This window comes from Panulirus ornatus, chromosome 45 (genome assembly GCF_036320965.1).
Source record: "Panulirus ornatus isolate Po-2019 chromosome 45, ASM3632096v1, whole genome shotgun sequence".
In the NCBI taxonomy this organism is placed as follows: domain Eukaryota; kingdom Metazoa; phylum Arthropoda; class Malacostraca; order Decapoda; family Palinuridae; genus Panulirus; species Panulirus ornatus.
In genome coordinates this window covers 7,910,361-7,931,840 of record NC_092268.1, presented here as the reverse complement: position 1 = coordinate 7,931,840, position 21,480 = coordinate 7,910,361, and the positions used below count along the sequence as shown (strand labels likewise).

Sequence of the window (21,480 nt, the reverse complement as noted above, 5' to 3'; positions counted from 1 at the left end):
CTGGTTAATGACCCATCCCAGAATACAAAAAAATGGCCGTTATGAATTATGTGGACGTTGATTTATATGATTTAACATGCTTTAGTGAAGTTATTTTTTAATATTTTTTCATGTTACTTTTTGTGGACAAAGGCTTCCAGGAAATATGAGGCAACATATCTAAGACCTATTGTGAATTTCTTAGTCCAGTGCATCATTGATCAGTTGGCTTATGCTATTATTGTCTTATTAATTGATTAGACTACCATTAGCCCAGGTACTAACTGAATCACTGAGCATTTACAAATTTTTTATTAAATATAAAAATAATAGATTGTGTTGGAATATTTACAAAAGTATATTCATAGTTATTCATCACATTCTAAGCCGAATGGCAGTTAGTGTATTATAGGTACATTTTTACATTAAAATACTAGGGAACTTTAACATCAGAAACATGAGTAGTTGGCATCATTATTTTTCAAAAGATGTACATAGCACAGTGTGCCCATCACATCCTTCATCAATAACTGTCCATTTTATATTTAGTTTGCTTTAACTTTCTGGATCTGATAAATGTTCAAGCCAACCTTATGAGTGGTTCATAACTAAACTGATTGCTTCTATGAAAAAGTCGTATATTTTCTCTGGCTATTTATGTGATTAGTATTGTGAGCAGGAGAAGGGTGATAAAAGGATGCAGCTGGCATAATAATGATGGCCACTATGATGAGCTAGCAGTAATGGCATCAGATATGGTTGGGGTAGAAATATTTGTAGCCTACACTGACAGCTACGAGATACTGCAAAAATAGTTGATATAAAACTGTTATGGTAGGCGAATGATTGCAGGGAAGCTTTGGTCTTCAAGCCCACCTAACATTTGGGACACTTAACTGGCAGAGAGTGTTGAACCCTGTTGATCTGATATATGACTCGGATGATAATGAGTGTGAATGGCAATTGTGACTGTCTATGAGGTGGTTAGCAATGCAAATGATGATGAGAGTGGAGGACGGAGACTGGTAACAACACAGCAGCAGCAGTGATAACGGTTACTTTTTGGGTTGGTGCTGCTGGGACTGATGATGAGCCTGGCTGGTGCCACCAGGTTGAGCAAACAGCATTTGAGCCTGTTGATGGGACAACTGGTAGGGCACAGCCATCCCCTGAGTGTTCATGCCCTGAACGCTCACCTGAAAAAGTAAAACCTTTGTTTAAAGAAAAAACGTAACTAGCCATCCCGAGTGTTCATGCCTTGAACGCTCACCTGAAAAACTAAAACCTTTGTTTAAAGAAAAAACATAACTATTGCAATCAGCCAAGTGAAATTTTTTCATGATAACCTTGTATCTATATTTTCACTTGATGAAAAAGTTTTTTACTGCTGTTTTGTATTAAAGATCATTAAACAAAAGAATGTTATATGTAGTATGCAGCATGAACATGACATGGAAAGTACAAAAGGAAGATTGAGGAATGTTTTTTCTGGGGAAAAAATGTTTTCAGAAATACATTGTAGTTAATGGTGAAATAGCAGAAATACATTGTAGTTAATGGTGAAATAGCAGCGGAAAGTGATGAACAAAACTGCAAATCATGGAAATTAATGTAAATTAGATGACTGAAAAATATACCTGAAGATTATTTAGATACTTCAAATATACAGGGTGTTTCAAAAGTCCACAATCTTGGACAGAACTCACTCCTGACCTATCCATCTATCTGTATCTCTAACACCCGTTCCTTCCAGGAACCTCCTATCAAGGGGTAGCCATAACAAGAGAGTCTCCATTTACTCCTGTCTTTACATGCCTCGCATAGACCATTCCGCACATTCTAACCCCATCTCTCCCCCTCCAGTACTCGCCACTCAATTTTCCATGGTGCAGGTGGTCTTCCTCTCACATCAAACCCTTTATTCTTATCATACACAATCCTTGTAAATTTCCCATCTTGCATTCTTTCCATATGGCCAAAGCACTTCAAATTATTATACTTACCACTCTTCCACTTAGCAATTCATTCCCTTTACATTATGCCATACCATCTCTTATACACCCCCATGTTATTTTCATTTCATCCAGCCATACCGCATACCCCTCTCGAATACCTCATTTCCACAGCCTGGATTCTTGATCTCTGTGAATCATCCCATGTTCACTTCTATCCTTCATTATTCTATTAAAGGACCCTTTAACTTTCCTATCCTGTACTGCTTTCTCCCTAATCTCCTTACATATGACCAAATCCAAAATACTTAAATTCTGCCACCAATTCCAGTCTTTCTTTCCCTGTCTAAAACACAGTTTGTATGCTTCTTCTATAAACAGGACTTCGAAAATTCTATACTTTCACTCTTGTTTTCTTTCAAACCCCAATATTTTTACTCGCATTTACCTTCAATCATGTAAGCTTACACACACATCGTAAAACATACCTAAAGCCTTTTGCAACTCTCCTTCACTCCCAGCTACAACACAGAATCTTCCACAAGCTGGCTTGTCACTAGCCAACATACCTCACGACCAAACTTTAACTCTACACCATTTTAACCTAGTTTTGCTTTGATCTCTCTTATCATTCCAACCATATATATGCTGACAAGCCATTGTGACATCACAAAGCACTGCCTCACACCCACATGAATACTGGACTTTTGCTCCGTCCACTCTTACACAAGTATCTGCCAAATCTATAGAAGGCTTTCACACAATCCAATGGTTGTCCAACTACCCAATACATCCTTAACACATCTTGTAAAGTATTCCACTCGACTCGTGACATGAGCTTTCTCCAGATCCATACAACTTCTTACATTTTGTTAGAAACTTTTCCATTGTCATTCTCACACATCCCCTACCTTTCCTAAAACCCCACTTCCCCTTACTTATTCTTCATTCAGTCACTTCCATCACTCATTTACCAAGCTTGCATACACTTTTCTTGGTATACCTGACAGACCTATTCCCCTGTAAGTGCTGCACACATGCTTAGCACCTTCTGTTTTAAATAAAGGAACATTAGTAGCTTTCACCCAATCCTCAGGTACAACCTCCTGCTTCCATGCCAGGTCACATATCAAATTCATTTACGCTATCACTCGCTCTTACATCCATCTCTCCTTTTCACCTCCATCCACTACAATCTATTTTCTTGATACATTTCACTTAACTTTCTTCCATAGTCTTCATGTCTCTTAGTCTCTTAACACACCACTTACACTTCTTGTTTTCTTCCCAACTCCTTTGCTTAACTTCCACTGGTACCTTCCTTTCGTTCAACAAATGAACTTGCATACCCATACCTTTGAGTCCTCCAGACTTATGTATTGTTATGTAAGTTCATTTCATCCAGTTTCAAGAGATGATGAACTGAAGGTCAACTGTAAATTCTGCTTGTGATTCCAGACATCTGATACAACCTGTATATTGAGTGAATTTAAGTGTATGTTGAGTAATAAGTAGGTGAAGACCAACAGATGGAAAGATTTAGTGATGGAATATGAGGGTGAAGGGGTGTCGAGTGTCAGTAGAGAGTGAAATTTTGAGGTTATGAATGGAGGGTTGTCAGTATGAGCCATAATAATGGAATTTTAGATAATAAGAGAATGTGCATCCCAAAGAAGTAGAGTAGCAGGGGAGTAAGTCTGTTGCAGAGTACTGGGAGTCCTTGCCTTTACCAACCTGTAAGGTTGAAGCTGAGGACCCCAGCATTGCAAAAAGTCATTTCCACTGAGGTGCATTTAGCATGAGGCATAAAGGTGTACTGAAAGCATTATAAGACATGCTGATTTGCATGAATGTTTGGAGTGGTAATGCAATGAATTATGAATGTAGCTTGTGGACAAGAGAAATTTTATGGCTGGGAACAAATGACTGATAATGAAGAGGGTGGCAACCCACGTCATGTGTATTAAGCAGCTATCAATAGTCTACTATTTATACTTTATGCTTATGAAGCATCCAAGACTTTCACACACTTTCACGACTACGTCAGTGACCTAAATGTACTTTTGCATGGTTTTTCTATAATGTATTTTGAATATTAAGATATGATTTGAATAGAGAGATAATAGCACTTAGTAAAACCTGAAAGTCCCTGAATTTGAAGTGTAGGGGAATAGAATTTTCCCCACAAGTTAAAGGGTTAAACCACTGCAATTCACTGCCCTGAACTAATGGCAAACTATGAAGCAAAAAATTAAAATACTTAAATAAAAACTGTTAGTGCAAATAGTAACCATGGCAAGTAGGCAAGAACCATGTCTAGAGTGAAATTGATTAAACAAAGTCCCAGAATGAAGAAACAACATTCCAGGAATCACAAGAGGCCAGATTAATATGTGGGTTTTTGTTTATAAAAATCATGTACATTAAAAGGGAAAGGTCTGTGGGGCTTGGCTGTGGGTAGTGAGCTCTAGTCTTTGTGTAGTCTGCAGTGATTATAGTTTTACAGCACACACTAATGTCATTAACAATTCGCTTCATCATGGTTTGTATAATGAGAAAGTTTGTTGCAAGTACTGTTGTTATATTTTTGATTCTTACACCACACAATTTGTTATTGTATTTAGCATTACAATTATTATTATTCAGTATAAAACTGTGTGTGTTCCAATCTTTGGCTGAAAATCAGCGGATAGAGAGACAAGATGAGGTGAGTTAAGCATGGATATAATGATGAGTAATGATGATGAAGGTGAATGATGGCTTTGCATAGCAAGTTGTGCAAAAAAAAGTCTGGTGCTGTGAGATGGCATGGAGTAAGGAATGAAGGTAAGGAAAGTAGTTTTTTGTGCAAGTACCTTACATGTTTAAGTGAAGTCCAAAATTGACAAAAAATTTGCAATTTAGCTTTCGTTACTAAACACTTATAGTGCATGCAGACTCACTTGTGCAGGATTCAAAGTAGATACAGTGATTGTAGGTGACTGAATTGAGGCGGGTGAAGTCAGGGCTACTGGCTGAACAATTGACGAATTATTTGCCCCAGCCAGAGTGCCAGAGCCCAGTGCAACTGTCCCAGCACCTTGGTGAACTGCTGCAGACACTGGAATGCTCCCAGTTCCCATACCTATTAATCCCCCTACACCAGACCCTACAGTTACACTACCCTGGAACCCACTGGTGTTTCCCACTGAAGTTGTTGCATTATACTGCAGTCCACCCTAAAACAAAGGAAACATCTCATTACAGCAAAGTAAAAAATTTATATACCTTTAATATACCTTTTGCAATAATTTCTGTAAATGACAGAATCTTTTTTCACCAACAAAATTCACACTGGAGATTTCTATTATAAATATACTCAATCTCCATCCTTCTACTTTATCTTCCTTATGCCATTAATGTGTACTTCACCTGTATGCTATTGAGTATGACTGAGATATCCTACCAATGTGCTTAAATGGTTTGGACACATGGAAATGGGACTCTTGGAGAGGATGAGTGAAACAAGACTGACTGAGGATATACCAGTCAGAAGTGGAGGGAGCCAGGGGTAGGGGATAGAATGATATGGAATGTTACAGGTGGCTACGTGCTACCAATGAGCTGAACCAGGGCATGTGAAATGGTCGGGATGAAACCAGAGAAAGGATCGAGGGGCCTGGTTGTGGACAGAAAGTTGTAGTTTCAGTGCATTACACATGACAGCTAGAGGGTGTATGTGAGCATATGAGGCCTTTCTTCATCTGTTCCTGGCACGAACTCAACAAAGGAAAGGGCAAAAAGTTATGCCTTAGTAATGTAGCATCAAGAACAGATGAACACTGATCTCATAACTGTACATCCCCTATCTAGCAGTCATGTGTAACTTGACAGAATCAAGAGCCTACGGTCCACAGTCGAGCCCCAAAACTATTCAATAATTTGCCCTGACCACTTCACATACCCTAGAGTAGCCCACTGACAGCGTCACTACCCCCTTGTACCACACTGAACAAATGCATGTTTTCCCATAAGCACACATGTAAGCCCCTGAATGTTCACTCTGCCCTAATAACCCAAGACTTTTTCCACTCAATCCTTTCATCACCTGGTCTCCCCCTCCTGTTTTCTCCCTCCACTTCTGACAGTAATCCTTTCAGTTGGTTTTTCTAAACTCATCCGAGCCATATATCTGAACCATTTCGGTATACCCTGGTCAGTTCTCTCATCATTACAATACTGCAACACTATCTCTTATCCTGTCTATCCTTACATGATTAAACTGCGGCAAAACATATTATGTCCTCAGCATTTCATTTCCAAAATACATCCACCTTCTGTCTTTTTACATTCAGGTATTCAAGACGCATCCATAAAACACTGTCAAGATTATTATGCCTTTAAACATACCTATCTCTGTCCAAACAGACATTTCCTTTCACACACCTCCACATTCCTAGGATCTTAGCCCCCTAAACTTGCCAAATGAATCACTTCAGCTTCCATGGCTCAAAGTTCGCTCCCAGGTAATTAAAGCACTCCACTTCCTTTACTTCCTCCCCATTCAAACTTACTGTCAAAGCCTGTTTTATCATCGTGCTGCACCTCTTTACCTTCCTGTTTTCAGTCACTCTCAAGTTTCTCCTTTATCCACTTTCCCAAACCCTGTCACCGGCTTCTGGAGTTTTCCTCTAGAGTCTATGAGCAGCAACTAATTTACTTTCCATGCCCCTGCACCCCTAGCATGCTATGTACACCTCCCCTCTTGCTTTGATGCCCTTGCAATCACCTACCTCATCAATCCTATCTATCTCTTGACAACCATTTCCTTTGGGAACTCCCATCAAAGGGGTGCCCAGAGCGAGTCTCCACTTATCCCTGTCTTTACATGCATCCCATCGCACATGTTTTTCCTCCAGTACCCTTCCATTCAATTTCCCATGTCACAGGTGGTCTTTCTCTTACACTCATCCCTTATTTGTAATATCATGCACTCTACTTGTAAACTCCTCAGCTTGCATTCTTTCTTCATGCCTACACTAACTCAAATGTTATGTTTCATCCATGTACCTCATTGTTACTTTCTTCGTTGTCTAGTCACACCACATGCATTAATCAAATAACTCATTTCCATTGCATGGGTTCTTGCCTCTCTACTTATCCCATGTCCATGTTTTGGCAGCATAAGTCAGGATCAGGAGAACTATGGTGTCCATTAATCCTTTCATCATTTCCATTCTTACACTTCTACCTTTGATTATGCAATTAAGAGACCTACTGGCTCATCCATCCTGTACTGCTCTGTTCCTTATTTCTCCTGTCTACAAGAAGATAAAGCAACCATGATATCACATCCTTTATGCAGACGACTCACCCTCACACACATACATGGCTTGTGTTCTAGTTAATTGTAATAGACTAAGACAATTCTCTACAACACTTTAAATTATTCCGCACACAGACTGTACAATGATATTGGGAATGCCACAGTGAAAGGGTTAATTGCAATGTAAATTTCTTTTTAACAAAGATCGTGACATGACATTAAATCTGGTATATCAGCCAGATGAAATGGCAGTGAAATTACGTGGCCCACATACATACTCATGAAGATAGATATCCACCTACAGCCCTTGCTCCCTCTAGTATCTTGTACATACAAAATGACCACAAACACTGAACATCCCACAAATGATGTTTAAGAGCAATATCTGCTTAAAGAAGGGTCCATATCGAGTTAATAAAATAGGAAGCCACAATCTCGGACAAGCATAGTCTTTAAAAAAAAATTAAGCAGATTAAACATTTACCTTCAAAATCAAAATTACCCAAGTCAGAAGCAATATGAATTCAGGGGAAAGAGGCCTGAACTGTGTCCTCTGGTCTTTTATGATGAGTGAGAAGGCACTGACACTTTTCTAATGGAGATTTAAATGTAAATCCACACAAGCATAAGAGGGAGCTCCTTCAGTGGAACGAAAAGTACCAAATCAAAGCAGGACAGAGGACATAAGTTAGAAGTGCATTTTCAACAGAGATAAAAGTGGCATTCCAATCAACACTTGGTTACGCTGCTGTAATAGAATTGTCAGAAGGATCATAATCATATCTGTAGATAATGCAATGATGAACAGTAACATTCTTGCACATATATGGGGTTAATATAGTTTGATACCAAATATGATAAGACCAGCTCTGAGCTGTACAAATGCAAATAACTAACTTTTTCAAGAAACTGGTTTAACCAGAGCACTATTTGCAGAATCAGCGATGCTGGATTCTCTTTATGTTATATATTGGTACAATAAAACAAATCACAATCTTACCTTATAAACATGCTGCAAACCCAAGCTGCCATACTGGGCCATGATTAATTGGTCGTTTACTTGCCGTAGTTCCTCCTGTTGTCTTAAAATCTGTTGCTGCAGTTCAGCATGTTTTCTTCTTAGCTGTTCTTGAAGTTGTCTCTGATCAGGACTTAATATCAACGACTGCCGAAGACCCTGTCAAAGTCAGGGATATGTTAATAAAAGTTGTTTTTATAATACAATAGGAGCAATAATTTGTTGTTTTGAAAAGTAAGAGTTCTACTTTGCAAACGTGTCACCTACTGGAGTTGCCAGTTGCCACACAAAAGATGCCACAATCTACCCTTTCTTACTCTCATAGAAAAATGCATCAAGCTCCAGCAAAAAATGAGAGAAATGCAATGTCTATGAACAGCAGTCACTCCTTTAGCATGCTCCTATAAGACAGGCTGGGTATCAGCATCAAATGCTGGTTTAACAACAAAACAATTAAAAAGTGTTGTAACAGTTCTAACTGGTTGGATCCTATGATTAGGTTTTAGTAAATATCCAAATCCATTAGGTTGCATTCAACGTTAAAGTTAAATAGGAAAAATTAATCTTTTCTTTCTTATCTTTCAAACTATTCGCCATTTTCTGCATTAGCGAGGTAGTGTTAAGAACAGAGGACTGGGCCTTTGGGGGGAATATCCTCACCTGGCCCCCTTCTCTGTTCCTTTTTGAAAATTAAAAAACAAGAGGGGAGGATTTCCAGCCCCCCCCCGCTCCCTCCCCTTTTAGTCGCCTTCTACGACACGCAGGGAATACGTGGGAAGTATTCTTTCTCCCCTATCCCCAGGAAAAATTAATATAGTGACTATATGTGTTTGGGGTGTGTACTCTCAAAACCTGCAACTGTCTGAGCCAGGTAGTGTGGAGGTGGTGGCCCCTCACACATGGTCATCATACCCATAATCCTTAATACTGTTCTACTTGCATTATCAGCAGGAGTTTCAAGGGCTGTGTCTTAACCGATTTAAAGGGGGGGAAAAAAAGGATATCTCATTCTAACTTGTGTAGCCACTCATCAATATATATATAGTCTGTCCTCAGCCTTTTAATTTTTGCTTTGTAGAATACAGCTGCCAAGTTTTTTCATAAATCACAGGTAGCAACACAAGGGAGTTTCATATTCATGTCCTGTAGCCACGTTTTTGACACGTCTTTGTACCACGTACACTTAACCACATGGAGATGTCTTTCTGTATTCATTCATTTTTTGACCTGGACCATAATTCTTTACAAGCTAGCACCCTTTTTTTACAGCAGCAGCAGTTTCAAGGGCTGTGTTTTACCTGGTTTTAAGGGGAAAAAAAAATATATCCCATTCTAACTTCCGTATCCACCCATCAGTATATATATAGTCTGTCCTCATGCTTTTAATTTTTGCTTTGTTGAATACAGCTGCCAAGTTTTTTTCATAATCACAGATAGCAAAACAATGGAGTTTCATATTCATGTCCTGTAGCCACCTTGGTTTTAACACATCTTTGTACCACGTACTCCTAACCACATGGAGATGTCTTTCCATATTCAATTCATTTTTTTACCTGGACCATAATTCTTAAGTTAGCACCCTGTTTGTACAGCAGCAGTAGTTTCAAGTGCTGTCTCTTACCCAATTAAAAAAAAAAAAAGATATCCCATTCTAACTTCCATAGCCACCCATCAGTATATATATAGTCGGTCCTCAGGCTTTTAATTTTTGCTTTGTAGAATACAGCTGCCAAGTTTTTTCATAATCACAGATAGCAACACGTCTTTGTACCACGTACTTCTAACCAGATGGAGATGTCTTTCAGTAATTCATTTTTTTGACCTGGTCCATAATTCTCAACAAGTTAGCACCCTTTTTATACAGCAGCAGCAGTTTCAAGTGCTGTCTCTTACCCAATTTAAAAAAAAAAAAAAAAAGATATCCCATTCTAACTTCCATAGCCACCCATCAGTATATATATAGTCGGTCCTCAGGCTTTTAAGTTTTGCTTTGTAGAATACAGCTGCCAAGTTTTTTCATAATCACAGATAGCAACACGTCTTTGTATCACGTACACCTAATCCCATGGAGACGTATTTCCGAAATTCATTCATTTTTTGACCTGGACCATAATTCTTAAGCAAGCACCCTTTTTATACATCCATATGCATGATCTTAACAGATGCATTGAAATGCTTCTTGCTTCTTCACTTGCTTCCTTCCTATTGATCTTCTCTTCACTCATTGTTGATGAATTATCCATAACTATAGCATAATATGATGACAACAGTGCAAACTACAGCAAAGGTAATGAATGTGAAAACTTGGCTGGTAATGTGAATGTAACTCAGTACGTTCCTATCAGGGCCCACAGTTGCTAATGCCTAATACAAGATGGGCTAATGACTGGAATTATCGTATCTTGATATATATACCTTTGGGCGGCATGCCGTGTGCTAAACAAATGCATACTTCATCCATTTTTGCCTGTAACATATTAAAAAACATTCATTGTGCCTTTTATGTAGCAGGGTATAATGAGTGTAGTGACGCTTCTCAAATCCATTTTAGCTGGAGAAAGAACTTTTACCACTTTAGGGTTTCCTCTTATATTTATTTGTTCTATTGTTCTTTCCAGATTTACAATTAAATTTAGAAGTGCTTTGTTATAGTCTTACAGTGTGGTCTTGGTGTATTTGAACAACTGACACTAAATTTTGGTCATAACAGTACACACACAAATCTTATTTTAGCTTTGATTTGGTGGTGACACAGATTTTTCAAGTTAAAACCACCATACACCATGCTCTGTTCTAGGGTCTTAGAAGATTATTACTAGTGCTTTATTCAGTTACATTTTCCAGTTGTACCATATTTGGGGACAAAATGTTGAAAAAAAGCTTAAAGATTCAAAGTTGACTCAAATCCTGGTATTCTTTATTAAGGAGTGAGGAACATGATAATAGAAAACTAGTTTTTCTTAAAGTTATGGAGATTATTTTCTTTAAACATTTGTTCATCAGCAGGTAACTCCAAGTATTATGGTTTTAAGGTTCAGTGTATTACTGGCACTTTCTCAAGGCTGTATATTAGGATTATCTCAGGCTTTACATTTTCTCCAATTCTTTTTCAGAGACTAGCTTAAATTTCTCAGGTAATAATAAGCGTAAATTAAGTAATGTCTACCCTAGTAGAAAGGACACCAAAGCAGCCAGCATTCGGGAGCTACAATCAACGCACTTCCTACAGAAGAGGGAAACGACCAACATTTCAGTGTATGGAAAGTCAAGTTTTGAAGTTAGCCTTTCAGACCGCCAAACAGCTTTTATCTCTACACTCAATTAAATAAAACGCATATTTTACGAGGTAACTTACACGTTACAATAGAAAAAAAAAAAAAAATTCAGGTATAACTACATAGAAAAATTAAAGAAAACGGAATTTTTCGGGGGTAACTATGATACTGATAAAATAGAAAATGGGAAAAAAATTTGCATTGAAAACGGAACTATTTTCAGGGGTAACTATGATATTGACACCATAGAAAATGGGAAATTTTTTCCATCAAAGAAAACGGAACTATTTTCAGGGGTAACTATGATATTGACACCATAGAAAATGGGAAATTTTTTCCATCAAAGAAAACGGAACTATTTTCAGGGGTAACTATGATATTGACACCATAGAAAATGGGAAATTTTTTCCATCAAAGAAAACGGAACTATTTTCAGGGGTAACTATGATATTGACACCATAGAAAATGGGAAATTTTTTCCATCAAAGAAAACGGAACTATTTTCAGGGGTAACTATGATATTGACACCATAGAAAATGGGAAATTTTTTCCATCAAAGAAAACGGAACTATTTTCAGGGGTAACTATGATATTGACACCATAGAAAATGGGAAATTTTTTCCATCAAAGAAAACGGAACTATTTTCAGGGGTAACTATGATATTGACACCATAGAAAATGGGAAATTTTTTCCATCAAAAAAACGGAACTATTTTCTAGGGGTAACTATGATATTGACACCATAGAAAATGGGAAATTTTTTCCATCAAAGAAAACGGAACTATTTTCAGGGGTAACTATGATATTGACACCATAGAAAATGGGAAATTTTTTCCATCAAAGAAAACGGAACTATTTTCAGGGGTAACTATGATATTGACACATAGAAAATGGGAAATTTTTTCCATCAAAGAAAACGGAACATTTCAGGGTAACTATGATATTGACACCATAGAAAATGGGAAATTTTTTCCATCAAAGAAAACGGAACCATTTTCAGGGGTAACTATGATATTGACACCATAGAAAATGGGAAATTTTTTCCATCAAAGAAAACGGAACCATTTTCAGGGGTAACTATGATATTGACACCATAGAAAATGGGAAATTTTTTCCATCAAAGAAAACGGAACCATTTTCAGGGGTAACTATGATATTGACACCATAGAAAATGGGAAATTTTTTCCATCAAAGAAAACGGAACCTTTTCAGGGGTAACTATGATATTGACACCATAGAAAATGGGAAATTTTTTCCATCAAAGAAAACGGAACCATTTTCAGGGGTAACTATGATATTGACACCATAGAAAATGGGAAATTTTTTCCATCAAAGAAAACGGAACTATTTTCAGGGGTAACTACGACATTGACACCATAGAAAATGGGAAATTTTTTCCATCAAAGAAAACGGAACCTATTTTCAGGGGTAACTATGATATTGACACCATAGAAAATGGGAAATTTTTTCCATCAAAGAAAACGGAACATTTTCAGGGGTAACTATGATATTGACACCATAGAAAATGGGAAATTTTTTCCATCAAAGAAAACGGAACATTTTCAGGGGTAACTATGATATTGACACCATAGAAAATGGGAAATTTTTTCCATCAAAGAAAACGGAACTATTTTCAGGGGTAACTATGATATTGACACCATAGAAAATGGGAAATTTTTTCCATCAAAGAAAACGGAACATTTTCAGGGGTAACTATGATATTGACACCATAGAAAATGGGAAATTTTTTCCATCAAAGAAAACGGAACATTTTCAGGGGTAACTATGATATTGACACCATAGAAAATGGGAAATTTTTTCCATCAAAGAAAACGGAACATTTTCAGGGGTAACTATGATATTGACACCATAGAAAATGGGAAATTTTTTCCATCAAAGAAAACGGAACCATTTTCAGGGGTAACTATGATATTGACACCATAGAAAATGGGAAATTTTTTCCATCAAAGAAAACGGAACTATTTTCAGGGGTAACTACGACATTGACACCATAGAAAATGGGAAATTTTCCCATCAAAGAAAACGGAACTATTTTCAGGGGTAACTATGATATTGACACCATAGAAAATGGGAAATTTTCCATCAAAGAAAACGGAACTATTTCAGGGGTAAACCATATGGAATATTGACAAAGAAATGGGAAATTATCCATCAAAGAAAACGGAAACTATTTTCAGGGGTAACTACGTACATTACACCATAGAAAATGGGAAAATTTCCCATCAAAGAAAACGGAACTATTTTCAGGGGTAACCATCTACAAGGTAACTATATACTAATCAGAAAATGGGAAAAACCATCAAAGAAAACGGAACTATACAGGGGTAACTATATTAACACCACAGAAAACGGGAAAATTTGCATAAAAGAAAACGGAACTATTTACAGGGGTAACTGACGCCATAGAAAATGGGAAAATATTGCATCAAAACCGGAACTATCTGCAGGGGTAACTATAACCATAGAAAATGGAAAAATTGCAAAGAAAACGGAACTATCTTCAGGGGTAACTATATCAACATAGAAAATGGGAAAATTGTATCAAAGAAAACGGAACTTCATAAAAGGGAACTAATCTAATGGAACTATTAACACATAGAAAATGGAAAAAATTGCAAAAGAAAACGGACCTATCTTCAGGGGTAACTATATCAGCATAGAAAATGGGAAAATTGGTAACTATAACACCATAGAAAATGGGAAAATTTTATCAAAGAAAACGGAAATATCTTCAGGGGTAACTATTAACACCATAGAAAACGGGAAAATTTGCATAAAAGAAAACGGAACTATTTACAGGGGTAACTATGACAACGCCATAGAAAATGGGAAAAATTTGCATCAAAGAAAACGGAACTATCTTCAGGGATAACTAATATATATTAACACCATAGAAAATGGGAAAAAATTGCATCAAAGAAAACGGAACTATCTACAGGGGAACTATGACACCATAGAAAATGGGAAAATTTTGCATCAAAGAAAACGGAACTATCTACAGGGTAACTATATTAACAGAAAATGGGAAAAATTTGCATCAAAGAAAACGGAACTATCTAAAGGGTAACTGAAAATAACACCATAGAAAATGGGAAAAATTGCATAAAAGAAAACGGAACTATCTACAGGGGTAACTATATTAACACCATAGAAAATGGGATGAGACAATTTTGCATCAAAGAAAACGGAACTATCTACAGGGGTAACTATGACTAACACCATAGAAAATGGGAAAATTTTGCATCAAAGAAAACGATCTACAGGGGTAACTATATTAACACCATAGAAAATGGAAGTTTGCATCAAAGAAAACGGAACTATCTAAAAGGGTAACTATACTAACACCATAGAAAATGGGAAAAAATTACATCAAAGAAAGCGGAACTATCTTCAGGGGTAACTATGACATTAACACCATAGAAAATGGGAGACTTGCATCAAAGAAAACGCAACTATTTCAAGAGGTAACTATGATACACCATAGAAAATGGGAGACTTGCATCAAAGAAAACGCAACTATTTTAAGAGGTAACTATATTTACACCAAAGAAAATGGGAAAGACTGCATGAAAAAACGCAACTATTTTCAGGGTAACTAGATATTATACACCATAGAAAATGGGAAATTTTGCATCAAAGAAAACGCAACTATTGTCAGGGGTAACTACGATACTAACACCATAGAAAATGGCATACATTTGCATCAAAGAAAACGCAACTATTTCAGGTAACTATATTAACACACAGAAAATGGGAGACTTGCATGAAATAAAACGCAACTATTTTCAGTGGGAACTATATTACCATAGAAAATGGGAGACTTGCATCAATGAAAACGCAACTTTCAGGGGTAACTATATTAACACAATAGAAAATGGGAGACTTGCATCAAAGAAAACGCAACTATTTTCAGGGGTAACTATATTAACACTATAGAAAATGGAGAAAGACTTGCATCAAAGAAAACGCAACTATTTTCAGGGGTAACTATATTAACACTATAGAAAATGGGAGACTTGCATCAAAGAAAACGCAACTATTTTCAGGGGTAACTATGATATTAATACCATAGAAAATGGGAAAGACTTGCATCAAAAACGCAACTATTTTCAGGGGTAACTATGATATTAACACCATAGAAAATGGGAGACTTGCATCAAAGAAAACGCAACTATTTGCAAGAGTAACTATCATACACCACAGAAAATGGGAGACTTGCATGAAATAAAACGCAACTATTTTCAGTGGTAACTATGATATTAACACCATAGAAAATGGGAGACTTGCATCAATGAAAACGCAACTTTCAGGGGTACCTATATTAACACCATAGAAAATGGCAGACTTGCATCAAAGAAAACGCAACTATTTTCAGGGGTAACTATATTAACACTATAGAAAATGGGAGACTTGCATCAAAGACTATGATATTAACACCATAGAAAATGGGAGACTTGCATCAAAGAAAACGCAACTATTTTCAGGGGTAACTATATTAACACCATAGAAAATGGGACTTGCATCGAAGAAAACGCAACTATTTTCGGGGGTAACTATGCCATTGACACCATAGAGAATGGGAAAAATTCAATTAAAAGAAAACCCAATTTTCAGGGGTAACTGCCACTGACACCATAGAAAATGGGAAAAATTCAAAGAAAACGTACCTATTTTAAGGGGTATCTACGTCACTGGTCATAGAAAATGGAAAAATTCATAGAGAAAACGTAACTACTTTCATGAGTAACTATGCCACATACCATAGAAAATAGAAAAAATTCACTTAAAAGAAGACGTGACTCACGGGTAAATACACCATAGAAAACGGGAAAAAATCACCTCACCATAGAAAACAGGTAAATTCACAAAGAAAACGTAACTTCAGGGGTCAATACGCCACTGACCAAAGAAAATGGGAAAAATGTCAAAGAAAACAACTTTTTCGGGATAACTGTGCAATAAACCCCATAGAAAATGGGAAAAAATTAAAACCGGGGGTAACTACGCCATTAACATAAAAATGGCAAAAATTCACACAAAAAAGTAACTTTTCAGGGGTAACTACGCCATTGACATCATAGAAAATGGGACAAATGCACATCAAAGGAAACGTACTTATTTTAAGGGAGTATCTACGCCACTGACCATAGAAAGTGGGAAAATTCACATCAAAGAAAACAACTTTTCATGGGTAACTATGCCACTAACAGCATAGAATATGGATGAATTCACATTAAAAAAACGTAACTTATCAGGGGTAACTATGCCACTGGCACCATAGAAAATGGGAAAAATTCACATAAGTAAAATGCAACTATTTTCTGGGGTAACTACACTATTGACATAAAAAATGGAAAAAATTCAAAGAAACAACTTTTCAGTTGTAGCTACGCCATTGACACCACAGAAAATGGGGAAAATTCAAAAGAAAACGTAACTATTTTCAGGGGAAACTATGCCATGGACACCATAGAAAATAGGAAAAATTCACATCGAAAACAACTATTTACAGGGGCAAGCCACTGACACCGCAGAAAATGGGAAAAATTGACAAAAAAAAAAGTATCTATTTTACGGGGTAACTACGCCACTAACACCATAAAAACTGTAAAAGTTCACATAAAAGAAAACGTAACTTCAGGAGTACCTACGCCATTTGACACCATAGAATGGGGAAAATTCACATAAAAGAAAACGTACCTACTTTAAGGGGTAACTAAGCCAGTGAAACCATAGAAAATGGGAAAATTCATAGAAAACGTACCTATTTTAAGGGGTAAATACGCCTCGACATCATAATGGGAAAAATTCAAATAAAGAAAACGTAGCTATTTTAAGGGGTAAATAAGTCATTAATAGAAAATGGGAAAATTCAAAAAGAAAACGTACCTACTTAAAAGGATAACTATGCCACTGATATCACAGAAAATGTGAAAAATATCTCCAAAGAAAACGTATTTTAATGGTTAACTAAGAAATTAACACCACAGAAAATTAAAAAAGAAAATCTATTTTACGGGTTAACAATACCATTGACATAGAAAATGGGAAGATACCAAAGAAAACGTTACTATTTTAAGGGGTAGCTATGCCAATGACAGAAAACGGGGAAAATATAAAGAAAACGTACGTTTCTAGGCGTAAGTATGCCAGACAAAATGGGAAAATACAAAAGAAAACGTACGTTTCAAGGTGAAACTATGCCACTGACAGAAAATGGGAAAATACAAATCACAGGAAACATACCAATTTTAAGGGGAACTATACCACTGACATCATAGAAAATAAGAACACAAATAAAACGTACCAATTTCAAGGGGTAACTATGCCATTACCATAGAAAATGGGGAAAATACAAGAAAACGTACCTATTTAAAGGGGTAACTATGTCATAGCCACCTTAGAAAATGGAAAAACAGAAAAAGAAAACGTACCTATTTTAAAGGGTAACCGCCACTAACCACAGAAAATGGGAAAAATTCACACTAAATAAAACGCACGTACTTTAAGGGGTAACAGCCTTTAACGCCATAGAAAATGTGAAACAAAACAAGTGTCTTAATGGGTAACTAAGCCATTAACCAGAGACATGGGGAAAAGTAAAGAAAAAGTACCTATTTAAGATGTAGCTATGCCACTGACTTCACAGAAAATGGGAAACACAAATAAAAGAAAGCATACCTATCATAAGGTGTAACTATGCCATCACTTCAAAAGACAGGAAAACACAAATAAAAGAAAACAGCTATTCAAGGGGTAACTTTAATTTCGATATCGGAAAATGCATAAATCATAGAAAACAAAAGTATAAATGGGCTAACTACGATACGGATGCAATACAGAAAACAAAATGTTGCTCTAAAATGGATAACTATAGTACTAATTCGATATAGAAAATGGAAATATACATAAATCAAAGAAAATGTAGCTGTAAAAGTTGTATCTATGTTATTACAAATTCAATTACTGAAAATCTGAAACGTCCACAAAAGACGTCACTGTATAATGGGTACCTATGATACTGATTTAATGTAACAGAAAATAATTAAAAATGCATAAGAATCAGAGTAAATGTAGCTATTAGACTAATAATTAAAATATTACTGTGATTTGGTCATACATGGGTTATACAAACAAATCAAAAACATATATATGTGAACAGTTAACTAAACTATTACTTCTAAGGTTATACGGAAATCCGAGTAAATGTAACTTTTCTTTGCCTGATCTGCTTTCAGTAATGATATCTTTTCAAGCACTTCCTTCCTACCTTTCTCAACTTTACACACTTCATTACCATCTTCCTGTTGAGACAGCATCCATCCATCAATGATTATGGTATGTTCTGGTAGAATTGACCGTACAATCTTTGCAACTATTACTAAACAAATCTGTTCACTGATCTGGGTTTTAACGAGATGATTACGAGGTGAAAAATGGCTAGTATACTGTAAAACATCCTTACACCCGTGATATTTTTTCATTAAAACTTACTGCATATCTAAAGTAATTCTATGATCATGAATTCAAATGGTAAAATGTTCTAATATGTAATTAGTGTAGATTTCTGCTTCTAAAAACTACCCCAGTTTTCATAAGTGTAAACACCTTTAAATTATATCCAAACCCACTTACCTTCTTCGTACATCACAGCTCTGTAACTAATCACGGTAATTATTAAATCCATTTTGGAGGTGGAGAAAGTGTATTGAGAACTGATGTAATTAAACTATTGACGAAATAAACATCAAGCACTAAATCTATCCTATACAGCAATTTCATTCCCTCATGTTGATTTGGTTTTATTAATTACTTCCTGGGGACCAGTTTATATGAAAGAGTTATGGTGTTATCCATGACCTCTTCCAGTAGCAAGGAAATGCTAACTACTTTGGAGAGAGAGAGAGAAGTTCTTTGATGAGACTACTTCTAATAATCAATCAATTCTATAACTCTCATGCCTGTTCACACCTGGAACCCCCTCATGGGTGTGGCCTTGGCAACAGAGTCTCCATATCTAATGAACTCCAGAGCTGTTTATCCTTTCATACCTCACCCTTAACAGGCCACTGGCAGAGAGCAACTCTAACCAGTGCAGTGTTTGCAGAGGCTCCTATCTGATGTTCCTACTGACTACTTTTTCAAAATCTTTCTACTTTATCATGCTCCTGCCTAAATGTTCATAGCCACTATTTCTATCTATTGTTCCTACCATTTTGTCAAATGGCAGGGTTAGTGCATGGTGCTCTGCAGGAAAATCTATTATTATTCATTTATTTTATTTTTCATTATGCTTTCTCACTGTCTCTTGCATTAGCAAGGTTGCGCAAAGAAACAGACACGCCCACATGCGTACGTATTCATACGTATACATTTCAACGTATACATACATAAACATACACAGATATATATACACATGTACATATTCATACTTACTGCCCTCATCCATTCCCGTCGCCACCCTGCCACACATGAAATGGCACCCCTTTCCCCGCATGCGCATGAGGTAGCACTAGGAAAAGACAACAACAGCCACATTCGTTCACACTCAGTCTCTAGCTGTCATGTGTAATGCACCGAAACCACAGTTCCCTTTCCACATCCAGGCCCTACACAACTTTCCATGGTTTACCCCAGACACTTCACAGGCCCTGGTTCAATCCAATGGCAGCACATCGACCCTGGTATACCACATCGTTCCAATTCACTCTATTCCTTGCACGCCTTTCACCCTCCTGCATGTTCAGGCCCCAATCGCTCAAAATCTTTTTCACTCCATCTTTCTACCTCCAATTTGGTCTCCCACTTCTCCACGTTCCATCCACCTCCGACACATATATCCTCTATGTCAATCTTTCCTAACTCATTCTCTCCATGTGACCAAACCATTTCAATACACCCTCTTCTGCTCTCTCAACCACACTCTTTTTGTTACCACACATCTCTCTTACCTTTTCATTACTTACTCAATCAAACCACCTCACACCACATATTGTCCTCAAACATCTCATTTCCAACACTTCCCCCCTCCTCCACACAACCCTATCTAAAGCCCAGGCCTATATAACATTGTTGGAACCACTATTCCTTTAAACATACCCATTTTTGCTCTACGAGATGACGTTCTCACCTTCCACACATTCTTCAACGCTCCCAGAACCTTTGCCCCCTCCCCACCCACCCTGTGACTCACTTCCACTTCCATGGTTCCATCCGCTGCTAAATCCACTCCCAGATATCTAAAACATTTCACCTTCTTCCAGTTCTTCCCCATTCAATTGACTTGTCCCTCAACACACTTGTCCCTTAACCCAAATGAATTAAATAACCTTGCTCTTATTCACATTCACTCTCAGCTTTCTTCTTTCACACACTTTAGCAAAATCAGTCACCAATTTCAGCAGTTTCTCACTCGAATCAGCCACCTGCGCTGTATCATCAGCGACCAACAACTGACTCACTTCGCAAGCACTCTTATCCCCAACACACTGCATACTTGCCACTCTTTCCAAAACTCTTGCATTCACCTTCCTAACCACTCCATCCATAAAAAAATCAAAAACCATGCAGACATCATGCACCCCTGCTGCAAACCGACATTCACTGGAAACCAGTCACTTTCTTCTCTTCCTACACGTAGACATGCCTTACATCCTCGATAAAAACTTCTCACTGCTTCTAGCAACTTGCTTCCCACACCATATACTCTTAATACCTTCCACAAAGCATCTCTATCAACTATATCATATGCCTTCTCCAGATCCATAAATGCTACAAACAAATCCATTTGTTTTTCTAAGTATTTCTCACATACATTCTTCAAAGCAAACACCTGATCCACACATCCTCTACCACTTCTGAAACCACACAGCTCTTCCTCAATCTGATGCTCTGTACATGCCTTCACCCTCCCATAAAATTTCCCAGGAA

At 37.0% G+C, this 21,480-nt stretch overlaps 1 protein-coding gene across 2 annotated transcripts in view; it reads right to left on the bottom strand.

Annotated features, from left to right (window-relative positions):
- Positions 1–277: 277 nt before the first annotated feature.
- Positions 278–21,480, bottom strand: part of LOC139762905 (uncharacterized) — a 138,072-nt gene continuing 116,869 nt past the window's right edge. For both annotated transcript variants that reach the window (XM_071688147.1, XM_071688146.1), the window contains 3 exons: positions 8,237–8,413; positions 4,874–5,149; positions 278–1,175 (listed from right to left, as the gene is read on the bottom strand). In XM_071688147.1, coding sequence (XP_071544248.1) covers positions 1,035–1,175; positions 4,874–5,149; positions 8,237–8,413 — 594 coding nt within the window. In that variant the 3' untranslated portion in view covers positions 278–1,034. The remainder of the gene's footprint in view (positions 1,176–4,873; positions 5,150–8,236; positions 8,414–21,480) is intronic.